The sequence below is a fragment of the Cherax quadricarinatus genome, chromosome 89, assembly GCF_038502225.1.
Source record: "Cherax quadricarinatus isolate ZL_2023a chromosome 89, ASM3850222v1, whole genome shotgun sequence".
In the NCBI taxonomy this organism is placed as follows: Eukaryota; Metazoa; Arthropoda; class Malacostraca; order Decapoda; family Parastacidae; genus Cherax; species Cherax quadricarinatus.
Window position 1 is genome coordinate 9,446,424 of NC_091380.1, and position 13,802 is coordinate 9,460,225.

Sequence of the window (13,802 nt, forward strand, 5' to 3'; positions counted from 1 at the left end):
GGAGATTTCTTGATGCCAGTGAGGGGCTCTTGATTCAAGTAATTAGATCTGACATCATTACCTGATCCCTATGAATTTAGTGCTTCCCCTCATAAATGAAATAATAATTGTCTTCAAAACTCCAAGCGTCTTTCCATCCCATCTCTCTTCCTCCATGTTCTGTGGTGCCTGTGACTCACATTCCTTCCCTCCATGTTCTGTGGTGTCTGGTACTCAGACATTCCTTCCCTCCATGTTCTGTGGTGTCTGGTACTCAGACATTCCTTCCCTCCATGTTCTGTGGTGTCTGATACTCAGACATTCCTTCCCTCCATGTTCTGCGGTGTCTGGTACTCAGACATTCCTTCCCTCCATGTTCTGTGGTGCCTGTGACTCACATTCCTTCCCTCCATGTTCTGTGGTGTCTAGTACTCAGACATTCCTTCCCTCCATGTTCTGCAGTGTCTGGTACTCAGACATTCCTTCCCTCCATGTTCTGCGGTGTCTGGTACTCAGACATTCCTTCCCTCCATGTTCTGCAGTGTCTGGTACTCAGACATTCCTTCCCTCCATGTTCTGCGGTGTCTGGTACTCAGACATTCCTTCTCTCCATGTTCTGCGGTGTCTGGTACTCAGACATTCCTTCCCTCCATGTTCTGCGGTGTCTGGTACTCAGACATTCCTTCCCTCCATGTTCTGCGGTGTCTGGTACTCAGACATTCCTTCCCTCCATGTTCTGCGGTGTCTGGTACTCAGACATTCCTTCCCTCCATGTTTTGTGGTGTCTGGTACTCAGACATTCCTTCCCTCCATGTTCTGCGGTGTCTGGTACTCAGACATTCCTTCCCTCCATGTTCTGCGGTGTCTGGTACTCAGACATTCCTTCCCTCCATGTTCTGCGGTGTCTGGTACTCAGACATTCCTTCCCTCCATGTTCTGCGGTGTCTGGTACTCAGACATTCCTTCCCTCCATGTTCTGCAGTGTCTGGTACTCAGACATTCCTTCCCTCCATGTTTTGTGGTGTCTGGTACTCAGACATTCCTTCCCTCCATGTTTTGTGGTGTCTGGTACTCAGACATTCCTTCCCTCCATGTTTTGTGGTGTCTGGTACTCAGACATTCCTTCCCTCCATGTTTTGTGGTGTCTGGTACTCAGACATTTCTTCCCTCCATGTTCTGCGGTGTCTGGTACTCAGACATTCCTTCCCTCCATGTTTTGTGGTGTCTGGTACTCAGACATTCCTTCCCTCCATGTTTTGTGGTGTCTGGTACTCAGACATTCCTTCCCTCCATGTTTTGTGGTGTCTGGTACTCAGACATTTCTTCCCTCCATGTTCTGTGGTGTCTGGTACTCAGACATTCCTTCCCTCCATGTTTTGTGGTGTCTGGTACTCAGACATTTCTTCCCTCCATGTTCTGCGGTGTCTGGTACTCAGACATTCCTTCCCTCCATGTTTTGTGGTGTCTGGTACTCAGACATTTCTTCCCTCCATGTTCTGTGGTGTCTGGTACTCAGACATTCCTTCCCTCCATGTTCTGCGGTGTCTGGTACTCAGACATTTCTTCCCTCCATGTTCTGCGGTGTCTGGTACTCAGACATTCCTTCCCTCCATGTTCTGCGGTGTCTGGTACTCAGACATTCCTTCCCTCCATGTTTTGTGGTGTCTGGTACTCAGACATTTCTTCCCTCCATGTTCTGTGGTGTCTGGTACTCAGACATTCCTTCCCTCCATGTTCTGTGGTGTCTGGTACTCAGACATTCCTTCCTTCCATGTTTTGTGGTGTCTGGTACTCAGACATTTCTTCCCTCCATGTTCTGTGGTGTCTGGTACTCAGACATTCCTTCCCTCCATGTTCTGCGGTGTCTGGTACTCAGACATTTCTTCCCTCCATGTTCTGCGGTGTCTGGTACTCAGACATTTCTTCCCTCCATGTTCTGCGGTGTCTGGTACTCAGACATTCCTTCCCTCCATGTTCTGCGGTGTCTGGTACTCAGACATTTCTTCCCTCCATGTTCTGCGGTGTCTGGTACTCAGACATTTCTTCCCTCCATGTTCTGCGGTGTCTGGTACTCAGACATTCCTTCCCTCCATGTTCTGCGGTGTCTGGTACTCAGACATTTCTTCCCTCCATGTTCTGCGGTGTCTGGTACTCAGACATTTCTTCCCTCTATGTTCTGCGGTGTCTGGTACTCAGACATTCCTTCCCTCCATGTTCTGCGGTGTCTGGTACTCAGACATTCCTTCCCTCCATGTTCTGCGGTGTCTGGTACTCAGACATTCCTTCCCTCCATGTTCTGCGGTGTCTGGTACTCAGACATTCCTTCCCTCCATGTTCTGCGGTGTCTGGTACTCAGACATTCCTTCCCTCCATGTTCTGCGGTGTCTGGTACTCAGACATTTCTTCCCTCTATGTTCTGCGGTGTCTGGTACTCAGACATTCCTTCCCTCCATGTTCTGCGGTGTCTGGTACTCAGACATTTCTTCCCTCTATGTTCTGCGGTGTCTGGTACTCAGACATTCCTTCCCTCCATGTTCTGCGGTGTCTGGTACTTTTTTGAACAAAGCGATGTATTTTTCAAGAAGTTGTTTACTTGCAGGCATGTACTCTTGGATCGTAACGAATCCCCTGAGGGCAAGCTGACTCACTCTGACCTGTTCTATCGTCGGGTGAGCAAGATAGAGGACATCATCTGGGGGCTGCTACGAGCACAAGACGATGTGAGTAAGGTTTCTCTCTCTTCCAACTCTGCTTGTATATTTCAAGAAGCCCATTCTTCTGGGCAAGCAGTTTTTTCTTTAATTCAAGATTGTTGAAAAAGCAACTATAACACTTAATTATGACCATGAGAATTTTTATTCTTATTCTCCCTTTCATCTCACTGGTTACCCATTTTGTTTACTTCCTTCCTTCCTTATGCTTGAGTGCATTTATTTTTTGCTTTTGTTTTTTTTACCACCAAGATAGGGTGACTGCCAAAGAAAAAAACACATTCACCATCATTCAATAGCTGGCTTGCTAGAAGTGTGAAGACATAAGAAACAGCAACATTTCCACCCTTCCTTCGAAGTGCAGGCACTGTGCTTCCCACCTCCGGGCCGCGGGGGCGTTGACCCCCGGAACTCTCTCCAGATAAACTCCAGATAAACACAAGTTCAGCTAACTGTTTTTTCTAAATCCCTTCATAAATGTTACCTTGCTCGCTTCAGCAGAATGTCAAACTCTAAAAATCACCTGTCTCCACTCTGATGTAACACATTCACAAAGACCTGCTGGATGCTCCAGCCTATACCACATAGAACTTGTTTCACTTCCTCCCTCCAGACATTCTGGGATGACCGCTACCCTTCCTTCTTCCACCACAGATTTATACATCCTTCTTGTATCCTTCTGCTCTGTCCTTTGTAGTCAGACCTCCTCTCCAACCCTATCGTCCCTCCTTCACATGATTATTTTTTAACACACCAGCTGTCTCCCACTGATGCAGGGTAACCTGAAAAAGAAGAGATGAAAGTTTTCTTTTTACATTTAGTAATTTATACAGAAGGGGGGGTTTACTAGCCCCTTCCTCCTGGCATTATAGTCGTCTCTTACAACCCACATAGCTTATGGAGGAAGGATTCCTCTCCACTTCCTCGTGAAATTGCAAATTATCTATTTTTATCAATTTGATGAAATAAGACAGACCTTACTGTGTTATTTGTGAATCTTTCACTTCTAGCACTGATCACTTCTGTAAAGACTTGACAGTCTGTGTCACTGTTATCAGTAGTTTATTAAACAGATTAGCAAGTTTTCTTTTTATACTTTTCATTATTCCTGTTGAGGAATATTGTCTATTTCTGATTTTATATTCTGATTCATCAGTTGGATGTTATAAGTTATTTTATATGAAGACACAAAAAAATATGTATAAAGTAAACAAATATTGGTCATTTTTGTATTATCTTAAAGAAAGAAAATTAATCTATCCAAATTTGGCAGGTTTTAGCAGCTGATGTGGCTCCTCGGGATGCTCCCGCAACAATACACTCGGTGAACTCGCTCATCCTGGCCCTGCTGCGAGGAGCTAAAATTGCCTCGGGCAGCATTGCTAGTGTTGCAGGAACCACGAGTGACCCACCGCTGGAACACACTCCATGGACTGCTTCCCAGGGCACTCGTGGAGCTCGGACATTGCTGCTGGAACAACACACTACTACTGTCAAGGTACAGGATTTACCTTTTCACACCAAAATATATTTTTAACTTTTAAAATATTGTAATTAATGTGGCCATGAATATCAAAGTGAGATATAATGGTGTTGATTATTTATTAATAATTTGGCAAGCTCGGTAGTGTTCACTATCTTGCATTAAAACTTCTGTATAAATTATATACAGTACAGTGGTCCCTCGCTTTTCGTAGTTCTCGGCAATCGTAAATTTCGCCAATCATAGGGGTATTTTCGTATAAACATGGACTCGCCTTTCATAGGTTGACTCGCGAATAGTAGTTCGTCCAGGACGTGTACGCACGGTGTGAGCCGGGGAGGCCTCCCTACCCAGCCAGTCTGGCATTGTTTACCAGTGAGTGAAGGTCCCCTCAAATGCTCCTACGAAATATTTCATAATATTCCACTCATTTTAGTGCTTGCAAGGACTAAATAAGCTACCATGGCTCCAAAGAAAGCTCCTAGTGCCAGACCTGTGGTAAAGAAGGTGAGAAATATGTACAGTGACAAAGTCTTGAGCCATTTTAGGGAAGTGTTAAAGAGACGCCAGAAACAGAGCTCTCTCCACAGTTACTTTGCGAGACAGGACTAGAGTGAAAACTGTAAACAATCCAATCTCTCTCCTCCTCCAGTCTTCCATACACTAAGAAGAATCTCCAATAAAGGTAAGTGTTATGCTGTTAATGTTTCATTCATTATTTCCCATTGTATTGTTTATGTACTACATGTATATTTCATGTAAAAAATTTTTTTGTTTTAATACTTTTGGGTGTTAGGAACGGATTAATTGTATTTACATTATTTCTTATGGGGAAAATTGATTTGCAAATCGTAAATTTCGTTTATAGTAGTTCCTCCAGGAACGGATTAATTACGAAAAACGAGGACCACTGTATTTTAAAACGAGGGCCACTGTATTTTAAAGTATTTTACATTGCAAAGTCTCTTTTGAGTTGCTACAATCTCCATTTTAAAAGTAGCAAGTGCAGGTGGTATTAGTTTTCTTTACTGGCAGATTGGTTTGGTCCGTGCCGAGGATGGTGCCACTAGAGCCAAGCTGTATGCACAGATGGTTGATCTCTCTGATGTCATTCTCACTGGCTACCAGCCTCAGCTGCGTTCCCTGGTGGCTGTCAGCCACGACTCCCACCAGGCCCTCACACGTGCCTATGAGAGGGATCGTTATAACCTCATTCAGCCACTTGGTAAATTATAGTTTCAGCTGCATATTGCATCACCATACATTAGTTTATACAATTTTTCCAGTATAGTTCATGATTTACATGTTTTTCCAAGGTTGCAAGTATAGTTTTGTACTTCAACAGTGCAAGGTGAGCAGTACGACCAAGCAGTGGGCCTGGCTGAGAAATACTGCGACTTCCGCACGCTGGTAGAAGTGTGTGACCGCACAGACAACCAAGAGAGACTTGCCCAGTACATGACCCAGTTTGGATCTGATGTAAGTGTGGCAAACCAATGAACTCTTATAAGTTGTGTGTCTTCCACTGTCTGATAATATTCTTCTAATGGCTCTGCTTCCTTCAGGAGTGATGACATGGAACATATATATACTGACATTTCAATTGGTTATCTGTTTTAAATAGCTGAGAAAATGGTTAGAAAAACCACATTACACTGAAGAAATATTCACAAAAAAAAAACAAATTATCCCTTCTCTCATAGATGCCTTACTGGCTACACATTATCATTGCTTGAATTCTTGTCTTTCCTTTTCTTTATTTATCCTTTTATTTGTATATGAATGGTATATAATACCGACAAGATAAACATTTAAGACACGTTTGCAACATCTGGTTATGAAGATAACCACATGTTGCACATGTATCTAATTCTTCATCTCTTATTTATCCCTTGATGCTGGGAAAGGATTTTTTAACACCAGCTGTCTCACACCAAGGCACAGTGACCCGAAAAAGAAAAATGAGTTTCCTTTTTACCAAAACTGTTGTCCAGAGGGCTGAAGAAGGGTTGAGGTGGTTCGGACATGTAGAGAGAATGGAGCGAAACAGAGTGACTTCAAGAGTGTATCAGTCTGTAGTGGAAGGAAGGCGGGGTAGGGGTCGGCCTAGGAAAGGTTGGAGGGAGGGGGTAAAGGAGGTTTTGTGTGTGAGGGGCTTGAACTTCCAGCAGGCATGTGTGAGCGTGTTTGAGTGGAGTGAATGGAGACAAATGGTTTTTAATACTTGACGTGCTGTTGGAGTGTGAGCAAAGTAACATTTATGAAGGGGTTCAGGGAAACCGGCAGGCTGGACTTGAGTCCTGGAGATGGGAAGTACAGTGCCTGCACTCTGAAGGAGGGGTGTTAATGTTGCAGTTTAAAAACTGTAGTATAAAGCACCCTTCTGGCAAGACAGTGATGGAGTGAATGATGGTGAAAGTTTTTCTTTTTCGGGCCACCCTGCCTTGGTGGGAATCGGCCAGTGTGATAATAAAAAAAAAAAAATTAAAGGACTGTTGATCAATAGAATTGGATCCCTTCCTTGGGACAAACCTAATTAACTTTTATTCCATATTCACTGTGTTACCCCTGTAGCTTTAGAGCTCCCCATGTATAAAATAATAACGATTTCTTATTTTATTTGTGATTATTTCCTGGATATTAGTATTGCATCTATGTAGCAGAGGTACACTTGCTCTAAATCTTCAGCCTTTTACATTGGCATATGTGTTGAGTGGAGTTCCACAAGGGTCAGTCCTAGGGCCAGTGCTGTTTCTTGTATGTGTGAATGACATGACACAAGGGATAGAGTAGGAGGTATTCCTGTTCGCAAACAACATGAAACTAACGAGGAGAATACAAGCTGACAAGGAAGTTGAAGTGCATATTTAGATACATGTCTTGTTGATGATAGCAAATTTCATTCAGTTTGTACTATTTCTTCTTTCTTTCAACACAGCGGTCGTATCCCACCGAGGCAGGGTGGCCCAAAAGGAAAAACAAAAGTTTCTCCTTTCACATTTAGTAATACATATATACAGGAGAAGGGGTTACTAGCCCCTTGCTCCTGGCATTTTAGTCGCCTCTTACAACACGCATGGCTTACGGAGGAAGAATTATGTTCCACTTCCCCATGGAGATAAGAGGAAATAAACAAGAACTAGTAAGAAAATAGAAGAAACCCAGAGGGGTGTGTATATATATGCTTGTACATGTATGTGCAGTGTGACCTAAGTGTAAGAAGAAGTAGCAAGACGTACCTGAAACCTTGCATGTTTATGAGACAGAAAAAACACCAGCAATCCTACCATCATGTAAAACAAGTACAGGCTTTCATTTTACATTCACTTGGCAGGACGGTAGTAAGTTTGTACTATATATTGTGTTAATGGGTTTTATATACTCACATGCTGTTATTTTTCTTTGTCACTAAATGGCACACTTGCCATAAGTTGTTGCTTTACTCTGTAAACAAATGTTGATTTTTTTTATATGTCCTGTGTTCCTGTCATCCTAAACATTGATAGTGTGAAAGTTATGGATGACTTTTAGTTAACATGTACACACGGAGCACAAGCAAGTTATCTGTCACTGTTGTAGTGGTGCCCCCTCTAAAATGCTGTCATCTGTGAGTAAATCTTATGAACAAGATCATGTCAGTTCTTCACTGAATTAACTCGCAGCAATACAGTGGAACCTCGGCACTCAAACTTAATTGGTTCCAGGAGGCTGTTTGAGTGCTGATCTCTTCGAGTACAGAATGAATTTTTCCCAACCAATTTTCTGTTTGGTTGGCTGTTATCACTAGCCGTCTTAGGCCCCATGGTGACTTACTTATACAAATAATATTAAAAAATGCCTAAAAATGTGAAAAAAACAAAATAGTTTACTGCTAAGTTCCGCCAGGTTGTGTTTGTTTGGTCAAATGCCGATCAAACAGTTGACTACCAAGTGATTTGTTTACCGAACAAAGCATTAGAATACTGAATTGTTCGAGTATGGAGCTGTTTGAGTACTGAGGTTCCACTGTAGTTGACATGTAAGCAAAGAACATTTATTTACAGTTGCTCTTCATGTTTTATGCTTTTAATTAATATTTCTCAGAGCAAAATACATAAACAGACTCTTGCAAAGACTGGAATTATATTTATTTTGATATATTGTCACAAATTAAATTTATGAGGCACATCTAAATTGGTGTATCTGTGCACCTCAGGCAAGACAATGATAGTGTGAACGATGGTAAAAGCATTTTTTTTCGGGTCACCCTGCCTTGGTGGGAGATGCTGTAACGAGCACAAATCACGGTACAGGTGGGGATTGAACTCGCGACAAGTGAGTGGTAAAACTCCAGGCCAGTACATAAGCCAATGGGCCAGCTGGCCCAGTGGCTTACGTACGGGCCAGCTGGCCCAGTGACTTATGTACTGGCCAGGAGTCTTACTGCTCACTTGCTGTGAGTTCAGTCCCCACCCATACCGTGGATTGTTTGCAATCGTGTCATTACGATTTCATGAATGAAGAGCACAAATGTCCAGTGAATAGTCACAACACATAACAGTAATAATGCCAGTGTTTTTGTTTCCAGGGGTTCTCAGACTTTGTGTTCCGGTGGTACCTGGAGACTGGTAAACGAGGTCGTCTCCTGAGTCACGGGACTCAGGGAGACTTGTCACGCTTCCTTCAGGATTATACATCTCTTGCTTGGCTCCATCACATTCAAACGAGGGATTTTACAGCTGCATCTTCAACTCTCCGCCAGCTGGCATTAGAGGAGACTGCATACCTCAGCAGAAAGAAGGTAGTACAGTAAATCCTTGATTAAATGAACTGTGATTTTAATGGACTTTGGAAATACAGGACAAAATTGGCTGTGTTAACTGATTCAAAAGCAATGGACAAAGTGCATTAGTTACATAATTGTCCATTATTACTGTTACTGCCAAAATTTTTGCTAATGCTGATGCTCAATTTTAGACCAATTCCATCAAAATTAGCCAATATCCCTGATACTGATACTTTGGCACTTGGTTAAATGGGTAACTCACAATAAAACAGTCTTGTCTGTCCCCCACAGTTGCTGTTACAGGCCATCTGCCTCCCTTATTAGTCCATTAAAAGTCAAGGGTTTAGCAAACTTTGTGGTATAACCTCCGTTCTTAGGATTTTATTATTGTTGAGCATTAGGTCCCATCTGATACTTCTATGCATTTATAATTTTGTTGTTAGTTTTCTCAGAGTGTAGGACAGTGAATGGCCATACTGATCTTTCTTGATCTTATTTGTCTTTGTGTTGATTGTAACTCATTCCTCATGTAAGGTATTTACTAGTTTCAAATCTTTGGTGTTGCTGTGACCTTACCTTTAATCCCAGTTCTTGCTAACCTTTTTTTGGAGTTGTTACAAAAAATGCGATTCTAAAAGCTTAGAGATCTCCAGTGAATACTAGAAAGGACTGCCCCTCTAGCATCCAGCCTGTTACTGGGTTTTCGTAACAAGTAGTCAGTATCCTTGTCCAATTATCCATTAGGATTCAGTATGATTCAATAGTGCTTCAGGATTACAACTGGTAGGCTACTAACTAGAGAAATTAAAATTTAATAAATTTATTAAGTCTAGAGGTATATTATCATATTAAATTAAATTAATCACAGTAATCAAAATAATATCACTTCTCTCGAGTACAATATTATTGTGCTGAAAGCACATATCACATTTATAATTCTTAAGTACCGTCTGGTACATTAACATTTAATAAGATATTACAAATATGTACAAGTAAGTGTGTATGTATGTGTGTAAGTGCTCTAAGTAGTTCGCTATGTCTCACGACTCGACTAGACTTAAACAAGTGACTGACAAAGTCCTCAAATAAACTAAGTTCTTGACCAACTGGCAGTCAGAACAGTCTGCTTGAACAATAAAAAGAATGCTAAGCTCAATAGCAATATAACAAGCAACTGCGACACAGAATCAGGAACGAGGAGATGACATAACGACACTAAGTAGGGACCATCTGCAGATCCTCCACAAAAGTCACAAAACTCCCATACTACTGAATCTAAGTTCAGCATAAGAAAATCCCTGACTGTGATAATACACAGGTACCAGTACAAATTAGGTCAGAAGCTACAGCTCAGGACCTGAGTTGTTTAGAGTGTCTATGCGACACACAACCTCAGTACAACGTCGAAAATCACTAAGTCTATACAATGTTCTGTGAACAGAGTCTCCAGAACTAACAAGAATAATGAGACAGACAATCTGTCCAACCACACAGCGAGTCTAGACCAGACTGAATACTTCAGGCGAGGTGAGGACACCCCCCCTCGATCACGTGATAGCTCCGTGGATAGCTGCAGCTCAGAAACAGAAGCCGGCAGTCTAACGAGCCACAAGCAATAATTACAGTAGTTAGACAATCAAGACTTGAACTGAGCACATAATATATAACATCCTACCTAAGAACATTATGTCAAATAATATTATAAAGCAATATATTCACGATTTAGCTATTATTGCAAATATAAGCAGTTTAAAATTATATGAAAAGATAATAATTATATATATACATAATAATCATTGCAACCCATTCAGGGGTTTCAACAGGAGTACAGTGTTTCAAAACTTTTCTGCTTCTAACTGTAGTATTTGTTCTTCTATCTGGCTTCATTGTGGAGATGTTATTGCTCTCTACCGTTAATAGATCTTACGTTGTTTATCAAGTTCAAAGCTGAAGGGTTATCTAATATGCTGTCTACATTCCTTGATGTTCATGTCCATTGCTCAGTGACAGGCTTTTCTTTTTATGCATTGTGGCATGTACATTCACTGCAGCATCTGTCATGAGAAGAGCTCATGTTTCTCCATCTCCATGGCTTCCACATCTCTGATCTTCAATTTTTACGAGCTGAAATTTCTACTCTTCACATTTCATCCTCTCACCTTGGCTGTCTTCTTGATTTCTTAAACTCTGCCTAATATTAGATGAAATGCTGAATGAACTTTCTTCTCTCCTAAGTTCATTTCTCCAGTGAAAACTCCTGTACATGTACTTTGCTTTCTCTATACTGTACTGTACAGTGGACCCCCGGTTTACAATATTATTTCATTCCAGAAGTATGTTCAGGTGCCAGTACTGACCGAATTTGTTCCTATAAGGAATATTGTGAATTAGACTATTCCATTTCAGACCCCCAAACATGCACATACAAACGCACTTACATAAATACACTTACATAATTGGTCGCATTGGGAGCTGATCGTAAACCGGGGTTCCGCTGTATTTCTAATTTACAGAATGGTAATAACACCCTCCATCTTCTGAATGTTAAACTTGCATTTCCTCAAACTAATACACTTCATAACAGTGGTTCTTGCCTCTCCTCCTGCCACTGATGCTTCTGGTATCTCTTACTCCAGGTAAGATTTACCTGTTCTCTTACATGCTGATGAGACGAAGACTTGGAATCCTACCAGAGTGCAAAGCTTGCAACAAGTTTTTTTCTTTTGTCATATAGATAAGATGGTAGTATCTCCATTCATTTGTACAGTGTGCAAAACAGCCATTGTGCATCACTTCTCTAATTATGAAACAGGACAAAGAGGGATGTAATCAGAGGTTAAAGACCATTTGAGATTTGTAGCTTTCCCCAGTTATGTAAAGACTAATCTGATCAGCCTAGAGACGAGTGGTTTTTAGGAACTGATGTGTTGCTGATGAGTAACATAACATTTATGAAGGGATTCAGGAAAACCAGCTTTAGGCACTTTGATTCTGGAGGTGGAGAAGTACAGTGTATACACTTTGCAGGACGGGTAGGAATGTTGCAGGCCAGAGAGTCATTTTGAAAAGTGATGTTTGTGCACTTCTGGAAAGACAGCCTTTGAATGAGTGATGGAGTTTCCTACTTTGGATCACAAATTTTGTAAAAGGTTCATTAAAGTTAACCTAGATAGCTTACTGATGACAAAAAAATGCTCCATTTTAAATATTCCTGGCAGTCTCCTGCTTCTCTATATAAGTATTCGGCTGTTGATTTGTGAGGTACATCAATGGATGTTACGATTTCTGTTTATGTCCATTTGCCTAAGTGTAATATAATGATAAAAGTAGTGTACTGGTGTCTCTCACTTCATTCATGTAGGTTCGCCAGTACTTTCGGCCCGGGTCTTCTCCAGATGGTGACCCGGCGGTGGCCACCCCCCTTTGTGAGGGGGTGTCGTTCATCTTCTTTCTTCTGTCTTCTTACTTGGGGTCCTCCAGTTCGAGGGTGACTTACCTCTCACTGTATGTAATACACGGGTACCTGGCAGATGGTGTATAAACCGAAATCACATAGTGATATAAAAGATAGAAATTTGTAAATGTTCATTTCATACATGTTTAATGACCAAAGTTAATGAGAAGTTTTCACATTTGGGTTATTTACCAAGTTTCATTCCTAGTGGCATTTGTGATAGAACCACATTCATTCATATTGTTTTGATTAAACATGAGAGATCAAATTTAGAATATTTTTTTTATATATATTTTTTTTTACTGGGTGTATCTATGCATGAGCTTTTAATTGACTGCACCTGTGAGCTGATAGTACATAAATTTTTCAGTCTTATTAAAATATATAAAAAAAAAATTAATTTTTTCAGCTTTTATTCCACTGCTCATGCTAAATTTTTTGTCCATTAGTCTTGCCACTGAATTGGTTTAAATTACAGTATTTCCAAAATTTGAATCCAATTAATAGGAACACCTTAACTTAATAAAATGTCCAATTTTTTCTTGCAGAAATTCCACTAGTAGTTATAGGTTATTTTATAAAGTTCCTCAATAATATCACCTTTTCTGTATCATCTTTAAACAATTCTTGAAAAAGTTCACTTTATTATCTGGAATTTAAGCTTGCTTTGTATTTTTGTCGTGCATTTTCTTATGACCCATATTCTTGTACGAAGGCATTCAGGGAAAGTGTGTAGCCAGACTAGAGTGTTGGAGGTGTGAGACTCGGAACCTTTACTGTAAAAAATTGGTTGGGATGTTGTAGGCCAGAGTATTATTTGAATTGTGATGTTGATGCACTTTTGGCAGGTCACTTAATGAATATGTAATAGTGCTCCCTTCTGTGGCCCATCACATCTTAGTTGGCTATGACCATTGTGGTAAAATGAGTCGGTGTATTTATTCAGTGATTTAACTTTGCAGACACTGCTGAGTTTAAGTAAGCTGTGTAACCTAGCATCCACTATGCCAGGGTCGAGAGAAACAAGCATGCTGGAGGATGGCACCATGAGCTTGGAGGAGGAACTCATTATCTATCAGGAGCAGCTACCTGAGCCAGTCCTCACTGCACACTCCCTCGACCCAGATAGTATGAGAGTTCTTTCTCCTACCGAACTTGTTCATGTAAGTCCAGTTCATTCTTTGCATGTGGGTGCGTTTCTCAACACTTTCACCCTCACTCATACATAATCACTTTCTTTGCAGAGGCGCTCAGATACGACAGTTCAGAAGTTCCTCCAAACTGCCAACATTCCAAACCCCTCCTTTAAAGTGCAGGCATTGTACTTCCAGGACTCAAGTTTGGCTAACCGGTTTTCCTGAATCTCTTCACAAAATATTACCCTGCTCACACTCCATCAGCTCGTCAGGT

At 41.2% G+C, this 13,802-nt stretch overlaps 1 protein-coding gene across 2 annotated transcripts in view; it reads left to right on the forward strand.

Moving 5' to 3' along the window:
* Nup133 (nuclear pore complex protein Nup133) overlaps positions 1–13,802 on the forward strand; it is a 77,470-nt gene that overhangs the window by 57,763 nt on the left and 5,905 nt on the right. For both annotated transcript variants that reach the window (XM_070104167.1, XM_070104166.1), the window contains exons 14-19: positions 2,579–2,699; positions 3,964–4,188; positions 5,209–5,398; positions 5,519–5,652; positions 8,741–8,953; positions 13,355–13,555. In XM_070104167.1, the coding sequence (XP_069960268.1) occupies positions 2,579–2,699; positions 3,964–4,188; positions 5,209–5,398; positions 5,519–5,652; positions 8,741–8,953; positions 13,355–13,555 (1,084 nt within the window). The remainder of the gene's footprint in view (positions 1–2,578; positions 2,700–3,963; positions 4,189–5,208; positions 5,399–5,518; positions 5,653–8,740; positions 8,954–13,354; positions 13,556–13,802) is intronic.